We start from the raw sequence: 14,699 nt of genomic DNA, 5'->3' as shown, positions 1-14,699 counted from the left end.
ACCACCCTGGGGGGCAGCCTGGACCCTGAAGCCACAGCAGGTAAGGAAATGATGGACAAAGGACAAGAAGCTGTCCCAGGCAAACCTGGAGGGAAAAGCCCAGTGCTGGATGTGCAGTGGGCAGGGCCTCTAGGGGGCGGCACTGGGCTCTGGGGTGGAGGTTTCAGGACGGGGATGGGGTGGGGTCCTCAGAGGAGTGGAGGCTTCAGGAAGGGGGTCGGGGCCCCCAGCTAGTGGATGCTGTGACCTCAGAGGGGAGGGGAGGAACGATGGCTGCTTAGGTTGGGGGCAGACATGACTTTATTGGAGGAAGTCAGTGGGGCTGGGGCAGGGCCCTCATCTGCTCCCCCGAGGAGACCCAGGCAAGCTCCCTGGAACTTCAACGTGGCCAGGCAAAGCAGGGAGGGCTAAGGGGTGCAGGAGACTGGAAAGGGATCTGGGGAAGGGGCTGGGGCAGGAACAGGGGGCCAGGTGAAGGGAGTAGGGTGGCTCACACATGGTGCCCCTCCAGCAGGGGCAGGTGGCCCAGTGCCGAGTGGCAGATAGTCCCGTAGGCTTGGGAGTAGCCTCCAAGCAAAGCCCTGGCACCCCCCTGGGCACCCTGCAAGGCAGAGGTGCTGAACATCCTCCGGCCGGGCCGGGCCTCCGGAGGAAGCCGGGGAGGGACCTGTGTACAGTTGAGGGTCACATAAAGGGGGCATCAGAGGGGGTGCAGTGGAGGGGAGGCCTTGAGGTCCTCGAGAGATTTGAACTGGACATTGGAGGGGCAATGGGAAGCATGGGGAGGGGAGGGAAAAGCAGGGGGAAAGGGGAAAGGGGAAAGGGGAAAAGAGGATGAGGGGACGGGGGCAGACTGGGCCGGGCTTACCTGTTGTGCGCTGGCCACCCTCACCCCACCGCCCCGGTTCCAGTCACCCCGGATCAGGGCCTGGTTGGCCACCTGAGCCGCAGCCTGGGAGGTCAGGGAGGGCGCAGCTCCCCTCCCGCTTGGCTTCACCTGGGAAGGGCCATGTCACAGGGTCACTGAAAGGTGCAGAGGAGGGGTCCCTCCTGTGCCTGCCCCACCATGACTTACCAGCGAGAGTGTCAAGGGGGGCGCTTCCTTTGCCCCAGGGGGCCTTTCCCCATTCCCTAGGAGTGCAGTTTGGAGCAGGGGAGCAGAGTTCTGCCTGGGAACGTTCTTGGCTGCATGGGGGGACTCTGTGGGGTCAGAAGGTCAACCCCAGCGTCAGGAACCAAATGCTGGGCACAGTTGGCAGCACAGGCAGAAGGGGCCCGGGCCATGCTCCGCGTGGGCGGCCAGCAAAGATCACACACCGTGCTCGGCGGGGTCATGGCCTGGGCTGCTCTGGGGCCTGGGTCTGGGACCCTGCACAGATGTCCTAGAAGGCAGCTGAGGGTCGGCTCTGGGTTTGTGCATGTGTGCCTGGCTTGGGGAGACACCCTCCGGGCCCTTCTCTCTCGAGGTGCCGCTGCTGCCTCCATACTCCAGGATCATCTGCGGGAGGGGAAGGGTGCTCAGAGGTCACAGCCTGGGCATGGGGCGTTTGGGGGTCTCTGACATAGGAGGCAGCCTCCGGGGTGCAGTAGACGGGGGATGATAGGGGTCGAGAGCCGGAGCACCTGATAGACGCGGCTACGGTACTCAGGCACAGAGAGCTGGACCCCTTCGTGTGCCCGGAGCCGCACATCTGCCTCTCGTGCCCACTCGTCGCTGGGGCAGTGGAACCTGCAGAGAGCCAGAGAGGTGGGGCCCGGGCTGCGGCCAAGGGAGCCCCTCAAGCCATCACAGCAGGGTCCCTGCTGTGGGGCTGTCCCTCATGGGCTGGCTCTCTCCTGCCCCTCCCCCGTCCCCCCGCACTTGGGGGACTCTCTCCCACCCCCACCTCTGCACGTAGGGGTGCTGCAGTGCCTGGGTCGCGCTTAACCGCTTGTCCGGGGCGAACACCAGGAGTCGCCTAAGGAGGTCCAAGGCCTCTGGGGAGGTGTCTGGCGGTAGGAGGGCATCCAGCGTCTGTCGTGGCCTGTGGGCTGCCATGTGTCGTCTCCAGGGCCCGACCCAAGGGCCCCTCCTCAGATCCACGTTCGTGGCTGGGGGCTCAGCTTCCAAACTGGGGTCCACCTTGCTGTCCTGTCTAGGTAGATGCCCCTGTGCCTGACCTGCAGGCAGTCTGGGCCCCTGCAGGGTGGAGAGACCCCTGCGGCCCCCTGGTGCCCTCCTCTCCACGCCCTGGCACAGCTCCTCTGGGCCACCCTCTAGGAGCACCAGGGGCTCCTGCTTTCAGTGTGGCCAACAGTTGTTGGGCTTGGGACTGCCATCTTGAAAACAGGCAGAATCTGAACTGGTACAAACTGGCCCCAGTAAACTTGCAGGAAGGTGGCCCTGCTCCCTTGAGGTAGGCCACCCTGTCACCCTCACCGAAGTGCCCCCACTCACCGGGACCCCAGGTGGTGCAGTACAGAGGCACGGCAGCCTGAGCCGAGAGCCAGGAGGTCTGGGGCAGCAGAAGGTGGTGTGACCCAGGCAGGCCTGGTCGGCTGGGGCAGCTCAGGGCATCTGGGGCCAGCCATCTCTTCCAGCCCCAGGGAGCACAGCCTCTCTACAGGGTTTCTGCTGTCTGGCAGGGCTCAAACACCCCATCACCAGGGCGTGCCACCCAGCCTGTGCACGGGAGCACCCGCACACGACCCCTGCTCCACACTCTGGCACCCGGCCCTGGGGTGTGCTCACACAAGTGGATGCTGGCGCCCACCTCCATGGACCAGGAGGCTCCACCCAGACAAGCAGATATGCTTGGCGGTGCAGCTCCCTCTTGCCCCCACCCTCAAGAGTGACCCCCATGGCCCCTCTACCACTGCCTTCCTCCACGTCTTCCCTCAGCACCTGAATCTCTCCTGCCCAGCTGTCTCTGCACACCCCAGCTCCCGGCACAGTGACAGTCCCTGCCCCTGCTACCCAAATCCCTTGGGGACCTTGTCCAGCCTGCTGGCCCCTTTATGGTCACTGCTTGGCTCTCATGGTGACTGTGCCAGGTGCTGTCTTGCCCACACCCACCCCCAGCAGCTCCTCCTGGGCCCCCATCACCAGTTGGTCTTCCTAGGGCTCCTGCCCCATCCTCTGGATCCTCCCTGTCCCCGTCCCTCCTCTCAGCACAGTCCTAGCCTGTCAGCTGCTGTCTCCCCACAGCTGTGCTGTCTGACCCGCAGCTGTGCTGTCTGACCCACAGCATTCCCGGTGCCCAGCCCCAGCAGCCTGGCTCACCCTCCTCAGATGGCGGTGGGATGGTCTCCAGGATCAGCTCCAGCTGGTGGAGGGTGGACGTGCCCGGGAACAGGGGTCTCCCCCGCAGCATCTCCCCCAGGATACAACCCAGACTCCACATGTCCACCCCAAGGGTGTATCTGGGGCAGGAAGCGGTGTAGGCATGGAGAGACCCAGAGGCAGAGGTGGGGGTGGGGTTGCTGGGGGGTGAATGGGGAACACTTGTGGACGAAGGCAGGGTCGGAGTACGGGAGGCCTGGGAGCCCTGGCTGGGCAGGAGGGCAGCAGGGAGGTGGAGGGGGGGTTGGGGGTGTCTTGCTGTTACCGGTGTGAAGAGAGCAGCACCTCCGGTGCTCGGTACCAGCGTGTGGCCACGTACTCTGTCACGGCCTGGTCCTCAGGCCCCTCGGGGAGGTCGCCCAGGGAGCGGGCCAGGCCAAAGTCACACAGCTTCACTGTGCAGTTGGCATCCAGGAGCACATTGGACGGCTGCAGAGAGGAGGCAGGCTGAGGCCCCGGGGCTGGGTGGGGCCGGGAGCCGGGCCACGTGGCATAGCAGGGGCGGGGGAACTGCACCTTCTGGTCCCGGTGCACAACGTGCCCCGAGTGGAGGAACCGGGTGGCCCGCAGGAGCTGGTAGAAGATGGAGCGCACGTGGACGTCCTGCAGCAGGCCGCCCTTCCGGATGACTGCGTTCAGGTCAGTGTCTGCAGAGAGGGTGCGCACTGCAGTCGGCGGTGGGGGGCTGGGGGGGCAACCTGGGGGGAGTGGGAGAGGGGCACCTGGCAGGTCTGTCCCACTTTGAACCAGCCCACGGCCTGGCCGCCCCGCTCCTCCATCCTGTGCACTGCCTGTGGGCACAGCGGTGAGGCCTGCAGGAGTTTTAAGACTTTATTTCATGTTGCCTTTGTTTCATAAAACGAGAAGGAAAAGGAGAACACAACTGCAAACTGTGGTCAGAGCAGGAGCCTGGGGCAGGTGGGACGAAAGGGGTCGCTGCTGGCTCTGGAGGCTGACACTGGTCAGCTGTCTGTCCCTGAGTCCAGGGTACACGGTGAGGGAGCAAGCCACTGTGGGCCAGCTGCAGAGGGACACGCAGACGGCGTCAGGACAGGACAGAGGTGGGGCTGGGGCACTGGCCGGGGCCTCACTCACCCATAAACTCAAACACCAGGTAAATGTCCCTGTCGTTCTCTGCCCGGATCACGTCAAGGAGGCTGATGATGTTGGGATGGTCCCCAAACTCCTGGGGAGAGAGTCGGAGGTGGCTGGAAGGCCAGGAGGGGCTGTGCTCTGGGGCCCAAGAAGGCCGGTTTCTCTCCTGTCTGGAGAGATCTGTACCTGGGCAAGGGGATTGGGCTGGAGGGCCCAGGCCACTCACCTGGAGGAGCGTGATTTCCCGGAATGTTCTCTGAAGAGACAGAAACACAGGTGTGTGGGTGGGTGGAGCAAGAAGGAAGCCCGTGTCCTGAGAGGACCCAAAGGAGCTGATGTCTGTCACCCAATGCCCACCAGACCAGGCGTGGCAAGGGGGCAGTGTTCCGAGACAGGCCAGAACATCTGCTATGACTGGGCTCCAGCTCCCACCTGAGCTTCCAGGCACCAGGGCAAGGGGCTGCCCCTCCCTGCCCCCATCCTCTCCCACGCTTCTCCCCACACACTCACCTGGGCATCTGTCTTATCCCTAAAAGCATCAAAGATTTTCTTGATGGCCACGACCTCACCAGTCCTCCGGTCCACTGCCTTCCACACAATGCCATAGGCCTGGGAAGGAGTGCCTTCACACAGGGCCAGCCCCTTCCCCCCATCCCCTGCCCACCCAGATTGTCCCTACAGACATGAGGCTCCTCCTTCCCATCCTGGGTCCCGAGAGGGGATGGGAGTGTGGGCTCCCGCAACTGCAGGCTGCCCTAGACTCCGACATCTTCCAGAGGAGGGGAGGTAGAGGGAAGGGAGGGTGAGAGCTGGCGAGGCCCTGGAGGAAAGGAGGCCACAGAGGGGAGCGTCTGGGCAGGAAATGAAGCTCGGGGATGCCCTACCATCCTTCCAGCTGCCCAGGCACTCTCCCTCCCTTCCTCTCACACCCCATCCACCCCCAATCCCGTTGGCCCTACCTTCAGATTCCTCCGGAACCTAGCCCCTGCCACCATCTCTTCTGCCCCCACCCTGGTCCCAGCCTCTGGCATCTCTCGCTGCGTGGCTACGCTAACCCCTTAACCCATCTCCACCTGCCGCTCCCGTGCACACCCATGGTAGGTCCTCAGCACAGGGGTGGGCCTTGTAAAGTGACACCAGCAGCTGCTACAGCTCCCAGCCTCAGCAACAGTAAAAACCAAAGTCTTGGAAGTTCCCGAAAGCTCCCACACGATCGGACCCTCACCACCCATCTGTCTCTCTCCATCTCCTATCCAGTCGCACATACACAGCCCTGCACTGGACCTACGCACTTACCGTCTGCACCGCCCGGAAGGCTCTTCCTCCCCTCCACCATGGCACCCTCGAACACCCCCCCACACACCCACGCACACACACACAGGCTTACATGGTCACACACGCACACACATACACAAGGCTCTGGCCTTCACTCTGCGCCCACCCCATAACCGCTCAGGCCCTTCTCGGGCCTCGCCCCTGTGCTCCTGAGCCTGGGGTCCGCCCTTCCTCTCAGTGACCCAGGCGCGGGCCCAGCCTCCCCAGAGCGTCGTGTGCACCCGGGAAGCGGGCGACTGTGGGCGCGTGGGGAGTGGGGCGCCAGGATCCCTCTGCCTGAGGCCTCTGGGGGCCCTGGCTGTCACCTGCCTCCAGGAGCCAGGTTCCTGGGAGTCAGGATCGTGTTACCCCCATGAGGAAACTGAGGCACGAAGGGGCTCCAGACCACCCCTCCCGCCTACGGAGGAGGCAGGACGCCAGTGTGTGACGGAACAGGCCTCCGAGGGGACCGGCCACGCCCCGCAGGTCCTCTCTCCGCAGATCTGCCGCGCCCCTCGGAGGGCGGACGCACCCCCAGGCACTCACTCCCTGCCCGAGCTGCCGCCTGAGTAGGTATCTCCGGACAATGCGAGGGTCCACTGCGGTGCACATGGCGGCCAGGACGCCCGCGGGGCCTTACTGTTGAGTCGGTTGCCGTGGGAACCGACGGCGGCCCGGTCCCGCCCCTCGGGGCGCCCCTCCCAACGCCCCCCGCCCCCGGCAGGCCCCGGCTCCGCCCCACAGTGGGCCCACCCCGCCTCCCCGCAGGCCTCGCCCCTCAATGCGCCCCGGCCACGTCCCCACCGGCCCCGGCCCCGCCCCACAGTGCGCCCCGCCCGCCTCCTCGCAGGACCACGCCCAGCCCAGCTGACTAAAGTAGAAACAAGAACTATCTGTTGTGGACTCTATAACTTGTAGAAGTAAAATGCATGACACCAGTAGTAAAAAGTGAAGGGGGATAATGGAAATACACATTTATACTATTACAAAATAACATGAGAATATGTATTGTAAGGTTCTTAAGTTACATGTGAAGTATTAATAGTATATTATTATTTGGGTGGGACACGGTGGTTCACGCCTGTAATCCCAACACTTTGGGAGGCCGAGGCGGGCGGATCACCCGAGGTCAGGAGTTCAAGACCAGCCTGGCCAACGTGGTGAAACCCCGTCTCCACTAAAAATACAAACATTAGCCGGGCGTGGCTAATGACTCAGGAATTGGAGACCAGCTTCGGCAACATAAAACCTCATTTCTATAAAAAAGAAAAAATAGGGCCGGGCGCGGTGGCTCACGCCTGTAATCCCAGCACTTTGGGAGGCCGAGGCGGGCGGATCACGAGGTCAGGAGATCGAGACCATCCTGGCTAACACGGTGAAACCCCGTCTCTACTAAAAATACAAAAAAAAATTAGCCGGGCGTGGTAGTGGGCGCCTGTAGTCCCAGCTACTCGGGAGGCTGAGGCAGAAGAATGGCGTGAACCCGGGAGGTGGAACTTGCAGTGAGCCGAGATCGCGCCACTGCACTCCAGCCTGGGCGACAAAGCAAGACTCCGTCTCAAACAACAACAAAAAAAAAAAATAGGAAAATTAGCTGGGTGTGGTGACATGAGCCTGTTGTCCCAGCTACTTGGGAGGCTGAGGTAGGAGGATCGCTTGAGCCGGGAGGCAGAGGTTGCAGTGAGCCTGGATTGCGCCACTGCACTCCAGCCTGGGTGACAGAGCCAGACCCTGTCTCAAACAACAACCACAACAAACATACTACTTGCTCAAAAAGAATTCAGAAAAAGAAAGAAAAGGAACAAAGAACAGATAAGACCAGTAGAAAACAAATAGCAGGGCTGGGCGCGGTGGCTCACACCTGTAATCCCAGCACTTTGGGAGGCCGAGGCGGGTGAATCACGAGATCAGGAGATCGAGACCATCCTGGACAACATGGTGAAACCCCGTCTCTATTAAAAATACAAAAAAATTAGCTGGGTGTGGTGGTGGGCGCCGTGGTGGGCGCCTATAGTCCCAGCTACTTGGGAGGCTGAGGCAGGAGAATCACTTGAACCCAGGAGGTGGAGGTTGCAGTGAGCTGAGATCACACCACTGAACTCCAGCCTGGCAACAAGAGGAAGACTCCTTCACAAAAAAAAAAAAAAAAAGGCTGGGTGTGATGGCTTACGCCTATAATCCCAGCACTTTGGGAGGCCGAGGCAGGTGGATCACCTGAAGTTGGAAGTTTGAGACTAGCCTGGCCAATATGGTGAAACCTTGTTTCTACTAAAAATACAAAAATTAGCTGGGCATGGTGGCGTGCACCTGTAATCCCAGCTACTAGGGAGGCTGAGGCAGGAGAATCGCTTGAACCCAGGATGCAGAGGTTGCAGTGAGCCGAGATTGCACCACTGCACTCCAGCCTGGGTGACAGACTGAGACTCCGTCTAAAAAAAAAAAAAAAAAAAAAAGCAAAAAGCAAGATGGCTGACTTAAAACTTACCATTTTTTTTTTAACTAAAAAGTAAACTTTAATGTCGAAAATGCAAACTTGGGGAAGACAGAAAAGATCACACACAAGGCTGTCACTTCACACTTGGAAGGTTGCACAGCGGCCGGGCAGAGGCGCTCCTCACTTCCCAGATGACGGGCAGCCAAAGTGCTGGGATTACAGGAGTGAGCCACCGCGCCACATCCCTTTTTTTTTTTGAGACAGAGTCTCGCTCTGTCACCCAGGGTAGAGTGCAGTGGCCTCATCTCAGCTCACTGCCAGCTCCACCTCCCAGGTTCACACCATTCTCCTGTCTCAGCCTCCCAAGTAGCTGGGACTACAGGTGCCCGCCACCACGCCCGGCTAATTTTTTGTATTTTTAGTAGAGATGGGGTTTCACCATGTTAGCCAGGATGGTCTCGATTTCCTGGCCTTGTGATCCACCCACCCCGGCCTGGGCACTATTTCAACCAAGTCCAACTTTCCCTTGTCCAAATATTCTTGCCGATATAAATTTTGTCAAGATTATTTTTTTCTCATCATTTGTTAGTCAAATATATTTGACAATAAGCCACAATAAGTTTTGTTTATTATTTTATTTATTTATCTATTTATTGAGATGGAGTCTTGCTCTGTCACCCAGCCTGGAGTGCAGTGATACAATCTCAGCTCACTGCAACCTCTGCCTCCTGGGTTCAAGTGATTTTCCTGCCTCAGCCTCCTGAGTAGCTGAGATTACAAGCGCCTGCCATCACATCCTGCTAATTTTTGTATTTTCAGTAGAGACGGGGTTTCACCATGTTGGCCAGGCTGGTCTCGAACTCCTGACCTCATGTGATCCACCTGCCTCGGCCTCCCAAAGTGCTGGGATTACATGCGTGAGCCACTGCGCCCGGGCTAAGTCACAATAAGTTTTGTTGCATGCGGTTGTAACTTTCAGCTTTATTTTGGGTGCATTATTGACTTGGACCTTGCATTGAATTTTTAACCAATCCACGGGGAAATCATGGGTGAGGTCTGGGGAGAGGTCATCATCCAGAAGCCCCAGAGTCACAAGGGTGGGGCCCAGATCACAGCCCCTGGTGAAACAGTGTAGCTGGAGCCTCCTACTTCACACACACCCAGCATTCCGTAACCCAGGAAACCAAACTCCCCTGGCCCCCACCACCCAAGCTGTCACAGGCCCCATGCATGGCCCCCGCCCTCTCCCATAAGGGCACCATCCGTGTGCTGTTGTGTGGGCCGAGATCCTACCTTGCCTCTGAGTGTCATAGTCTGAGAAGGTATCCCCGCCCTGTCCCCTCCAGTGTCACAGCCATGGCCCACCACCCATCCCATCTCATACACAGCCTCTCCCTGTCCTACTGGAGCTACCTGGTGGACTCCAAAATGGTCCTCTCCTCTCTCCTGCTTCAGATGTGGGCTACAGACTCAGATACTGTACCTGAGGTACAGGTACAGGTACTCCAGGTCTCCCCTCTCTCCTGCTCTGGATGTGGGCTACAGACCCAGGTACCCCAGGTCTCCCCTATTACCTGCTCTGGGTGTGGGCTATAGACCCAGGTACTCCAGGCCCATCCACCCTGGTCACTCCAGTCACTTACTTGAGCCCCTTCGGTGGGGACACATGCCAGTTGCGGATGTGGTTGTCTCTGAGATCATGAATCTGGAGGCATGGACTCAGGAATGAGGGTCCCCAAGGAGGCGTGTCCTCAGCTGGGCACCCCTGATGGCTGCCTCTCAGGGATGTCTCTGGAGCTGGGTGCAGGTGTCATCATTGAAGCCTGTGTAGGGGCTCTGGACCCTGGGCACCCTCCTTTGGCCATCCTCTTCCTCACAGAGGTAGGTGACTCCCAAGGGGCCCCATGCAGGCCCACCTGGACCACACCCCAGCCCCCCACTGCCCTGGTTAGGGATGATCAGGAATGACCTGATCAGGGCCTGCTGGATCGGGCCTCATGCTCATACCTGGAGAGGTGCGGTAGTGCAGCCATGGCCCTCGTGGTGCCGTGGACGGGGAGGGCAGAGCGCTTTCTCTGGGACAATCCTGGGTGTGGGAGCTGATGCATGTCACGGCCTGGGACTGGAGCTTCCATTTGGGACTGACCGAGAGCCTTGTGTGGATCTGGCCCGGGTTCTGAGGTACCTGGCCATGGGGGCAGGGTCTTTGTCTCAAACACCCTTGCCTAAGCCAGCCCCAGTGGGTGGGGGTGCAGGGAGGCCTGCCAGGGATATGGGGCAGAGGACAGGTTCAGGTTGGGCCCAGGGTGCTGAAACAAACAGGACTGGGGCCCCAGCACCTGACCCCAACCAAAGGATACACAGGGTGGGCAGCTCCACTGGGCCTCACTTGTGGTCAGTCGTCCCCTTTGCCCCCTTGGCTGTCACCACCAGCTCTGAGCTGCTGCACAAGGGACAAGGTGCACAGGGTGGAGCTGCCCCATGGGTCCTGGGCTCGCAAGTGGGCTCAGCCCATCCTCAACTCCACAGGTGGAGCTGGCCTTGCCTGGTGAGCAGGCAGCCCTGGCACATGCACTGGCCATGTCCTGGTCCCGGGGCACAGGGCAGCTTGGGGGAGGGGACCCCACCAGAGGGAGTGCAGAGAAGTGGGAGGAACCCCTCACAGGTCCAAGTCACAGCCCCAGCAGTTCCAGGGGGCTTTGGACAACTCACCTTGCCTCGGTTTCTCCATCTGTGAAATGGGAACAGAGGCTGCTGGGAGGGCTACGCTCGGTGTGCCAGGCACACAGCCCCACCCCCGTGGCTACGCTCAGTGCAGGGCTCACCCCAGTCTCAGGAGATGAATCAGGCAGGACATGCAAAGCAGTAGGGGCGGGAAGACAGGGGCACGGTGGGCGGGGCCACCCAGGGAGCCTGTGGGAGCCCACAAGCCCCAGGAGCAGACCCAAGGTGGCCCTGTGCTGCAGCCTTCAGGGCCCAGCATAAGGGGCTCGGGGGCAGGAGGGAGGCTGGCCTGGCTGCGGAGGGGTGGGAAGGGAGGCTGGCCTGGCTGTGGTGAGCGTGGGGAGGAGGGAGGCTGGCCCAGCTGTGGTGGGGAGGAGGGAGGCTGGCCCGGCTTTGGGGCAGTGGGGCAGGCGGTGAAACGAGGGAGGCTGGCCCAGCTGTGGGCAGGAAGGGAGGCTGGCCCAGCTGTGGTGGGGAGGAGGGAGGCTGGCCCGGCTTTGGGGCGGTGGGGCAGGCGGTGAAACGAGGGAGGCTGGCCCAGCTGTGGTGGGGAGGAGGGAGGCTGGCCCGGCTTCGGGGCAGTGGGGAGGGCGGTGAAAGGAGGGAGGCTGGCCCAGCTGTGGGCGGGGAGGGCCTCACAGGGAGCAGACAGTGTCCTTCTTCCCAGGGCCTTTCCAGTTTGCCAGCCTGTATCTGAGGGGGTGAGACTGCAGGTCCTGGGGGGACAAAGACCACCACGCCACTTGAGGAGGGGGCCGAGAAGACCCCCGAGGGTGGGAGGTGTGTCACAGGAAGTGAGTTCTGTCCCCATTGACGGTGCAGGACCTGGTGAACCCCAGAGACCGCCTGCCTTCCTAAAACAATGAGCGAAAAGCCTGGGGGATCCTGGGGAGGCATCTGAGCCCGCCCCCAAGGCCAGGCTCTCCCCACTTCCCCGCGAAGAATCGCCCCATGCAGCGCGGCCCCCCAGCAGAAACCAGGTCTCCTCCTGCCCCTCATCCCCGTAGGTCAGAGGCACAGCTGGGCAGCTGGCAGCCAGACCCGGGTCAGGGCAGAAGTTAAAGCGCTGGGCTGGGCAGAGGCCTGGGGGGGTGGGGGTGTGGTTGCAGGGACAGGAGTGTCCGGACGAGACTAGGGCTGGGGTCGGGGCTCCCCCAACTATTCCATGGAGTTGGTGGGTGAGGCAGGGGTTGCAGAAGTGGGAACTGCAGAATTGGGAAGAAGAAAGCCTCCAGGACGCCTCGACAGAGGAGAGCAGGAGGCTCCCAGACCTCTCTGTGAGGAGGCATTGGTGAGATTTAAAGCAAAGAAAAATCAAGAAACCCACAGGCAGGGATGACTTAAAACTTAAAAACCTTACCTCACCAGGGATTTAAAGGCCAAGAGCAACCGAGACCCTCCAGTGGCAGATGCGCGGGTGCAGTGGGGCTGGGAGTAGGGGAAAGAGTAGTCCAGACCCCGGACATGGTGTGGCCTGGGATGGTACGGGGTCTGAGACTGTGGGGGACCCGACTGGCTCATGTGAGCAGGCCTCTGCCTATTGCTGCCTCAGTTTCTCAATCTGTCAAATGGGGACAGTGACCCCACACAAGGCCTGAGGGTAGCAGGGTGGAGAGCACTGGGGTGTGGCCATGGCAAGGAACCAGAAGAGGCAACGCTGGGCATTAAGCGCCCCTACACATGAGCCTGCCCCCCACCCCAGATGAGTCCCTGCTGCAGTTGAGCCCCTGCTGCAGGGATGCAGGGATGCAGGGTCATGTTTTTCTCATGATTCTATGTGGTCTTTTCCCAATTTTCTGTGACAGGAGAGGCACCATTTTCATATTAAAAGCCCATATATTAAAGCCAACGTTCAGAGGCAGTTTAGTTTATAAGTCAATGTCCTCTTACAATGTTAATGCTTTGTTTGGTAGTTTGTGTCCTCTTATTTTTACTTATAAAATACTTTTTTTTTTTGAGACAGAGTCTCGCTGTCGCCCAGGCTGGAGTGCAGTGGCGCAACCTCGGCTCACTGCAAGCTCCGCCTCTCGGGTTCACGCCGTTCTCCTGCCTCAGCCTCCCAAGTAGCTGGGACTACAGGCACCTGCCACCACGCCTGGCTAATTTTTTATATTTTTAGTAGAGACAGAGTTTCATCATGTTGGCCAGGATGGTCTGGATCTCCTGACGTGATCTGCCTGCCTCGGCCTCCCAAAGTGCTGGGATTACAGGCATGACCACGGCGCCCAGCCTAAAATACATTTTTTTACAAGGAGTAAAAATGCCTCAATCGTGTTCTTAATTTTAAAAGGCTCTGCTGCACCTTTCAGGCAGGTTGGCTGATCAGAGCAAGCCCAGCCATGTCCGTGAGCCACCAGACGACCTCCACCACAAACCTCTGTGCAAATGTGGTTTTCTAAACTGTGTCCCTCACAAAGATCCTCAAATCTGCCCACATCCCAGCAAATGTGGACAAACTGGGCAGAAACTCAACTCTATGATGACAGGACATAAAACAGGGGTCGATTTAAGTTGTGTGTCAAAGGCTGCTGGACACACTGTTCCTGAGGCATCTAACAGAATGGGAGCTGGGGACTGCTGGTCTAGACGGAGGCAAATCTTACAGGACCAACAGGTGGTGATGCCTGCTGTGCAGTAATTACCAATACATCAAGACAGCAGAGTTTGCAGCAGAGAAAGTGTCATGATCCCCGACACCGAGCGAGGAGATGGGAGGGACCTTCAAATCCATCTCCCTGAGTTCTGGGTGGGTGACGGACTGTAAAATGGGGTCATCAATTGGCCGGGGAAAGGGGATGAAGTCCTCAGGATGTGTACCCTGCGTTCTTTGGCACATTACCTCCTCGTGGGGTGCTTCAGACCAGCTGGGTCAGTCGCTTCATGGGTGTGCAGGAGCTGTCAAATAGAAACCTCACATTTTACTATGTTTAAGTTGTTACCTATAGAGCAGTTGTGGGGACCTCTCATCTTGTGACAGGGTCTGTGTGATTCTGGGGCCACAGGCACCAAACAGCTCTGAGGAAGGGGTTGGGAGGCAGGCTGACCTCACAATGAATGCTGAGCGAGCTGCAAGCTGGGTTTGTTTTCCTTTCTCGCCTCCCTTCTTCCCTGATTAATAAAGTCTATAGGGATGCTTTCAGTAATGATGTTGTGTCCACAAAGTCAACAGAAAAGGAGAAAAAGCCAGTCCCTTTTGGATCCCTATGCCCTCCAGCCATCCGGGCACACGGGGAAGGGAAGCTACCCAGCTGCAGAGCCGCGGATGAGCTGAGCGGGTGCCGCACGCGCGCGCTTAGGACCTTCAGAGAGAAACGCTCTCCAGGCGCCCGGTGGACTCCATACTTCAGGAACCCCAATTCCCACGGGGGCCTCACCGAAGGAATCACAAAATGCTCAGGGAAAGCAAGGGTCCCCGAAGAGGCGAATGCTCCAGGGAAGCGCTCCCTCCTGACAACACAGAGATTTCACTCGGGAAACGGGGGGGAACGTGGTGAAGCTCCTCTTCAAGTGGGGGACAACCCGGGAGAAGGCCCATTGCTGAACCGAAGGCGAAGGGCGCTTCTGGGCTCTGTGAGATTCAGAAGCACGTCCGGAGTCCGTCTGAAGCCCAGTTTTGTCAGCTCAGGCCCTATCTCTGGGGGCGCATTCACAAGCAGTCACGGGCGACTTAGGATGAGAGTTGTGCGGAATGAAGGAGTCGGCCATCGCCAGAGTAACGGGGTGGGGGTGGGAGAGGACGACTAAGTTCTGTCTCCATAGAGACCGTGCCCGCCGAGCAGCAACATTACTAATGTTAGGCGCACCCAGACG

General features: G+C 59.6%; 1 protein-coding gene and 1 long non-coding RNA gene across 4 annotated transcripts; both read right to left on the bottom strand.

Moving 5' to 3' along the window:
* Window positions 1-277: 277 nt before the first annotated feature.
* On the bottom strand, window positions 278-6,382 carry MAPK15 (mitogen-activated protein kinase 15). 3 transcript variants are annotated; one of them, XM_055348455.2, is made up of 14 exons: window positions 6,278-6,382; window positions 4,928-5,026; window positions 4,644-4,673; window positions 4,418-4,508; window positions 3,839-4,020; window positions 3,588-3,751; window positions 3,263-3,402; window positions 2,438-2,495; window positions 1,887-2,135; window positions 1,624-1,729; window positions 1,318-1,498; window positions 1,076-1,200; window positions 869-997; window positions 278-667 (listed from the first exon to the last, which is right to left on the bottom strand). In XM_055348455.2, exons 1-14 carry the CDS (start codon window positions 6,341-6,343, stop codon window positions 491-493), a joined length of 1,797 nt encoding a protein of 598 aa, XP_055204430.1. In that variant the 5' UTR covers window positions 6,344-6,382; the 3' UTR covers window positions 278-490. The 3 variants fall into 3 exon arrangements, with proteins under 3 accessions (XP_055204430.1, XP_055204431.1, XP_004047697.1); XM_055348456.2 differs by having other exon boundaries at window positions 3,839-3,969; XM_004047649.4 differs by having other exon boundaries at window positions 1,887-2,024; window positions 3,839-3,969.
* A 2,517-nt stretch (window positions 6,383-8,899) lies between these two features.
* Window positions 8,900-11,802, bottom strand: LOC129524087 (uncharacterized). Its single transcript, XR_008667745.2, has 3 exons — window positions 10,878-11,802; window positions 10,173-10,350; window positions 8,900-9,962 (listed from the first exon to the last, which is right to left on the bottom strand). It is a non-coding gene; the product is annotated as an uncharacterized lncRNA (long non-coding RNA).
* Between the last annotated feature and the right edge of the window lie 2,897 nt (window positions 11,803-14,699).

The sequence above is a fragment of the Gorilla gorilla genome, chromosome 7 (assembly GCF_029281585.2).
Source record: "Gorilla gorilla gorilla isolate KB3781 chromosome 7, NHGRI_mGorGor1-v2.1_pri, whole genome shotgun sequence".
NCBI classification, from domain to species: Eukaryota; Metazoa; Chordata; class Mammalia; order Primates; family Hominidae; genus Gorilla; species Gorilla gorilla.
The sequence above is the reverse complement of the archived record's forward strand: the minus strand, read 5'-3'. Positions and strand labels throughout refer to the sequence as shown.

Bases quoted from the DNA above. Each gene is read 5' to 3' on its own strand.
- MAPK15 (XM_055348455.2), bottom strand. From the start codon at position 6,343: ATGTGCACCGCAGTGGACCCTCGCATTGTCCGGAGATACCTACTCAGG. The intron at 4,021-4,417 runs GTGAGTGAGGCC...CACTCCCCCCAG, and splicing joins CCTGGTGTTTGAGTTTATGG to GTTGCCCCCCCAGCCCCCCA. The intron at 1,201-1,317 runs GTGTGTGATCTT...CTGACCCCACAG, and splicing joins CCATGACCCCGCCGAGCACG to AGTCCCCCCATGCAGCCAAG.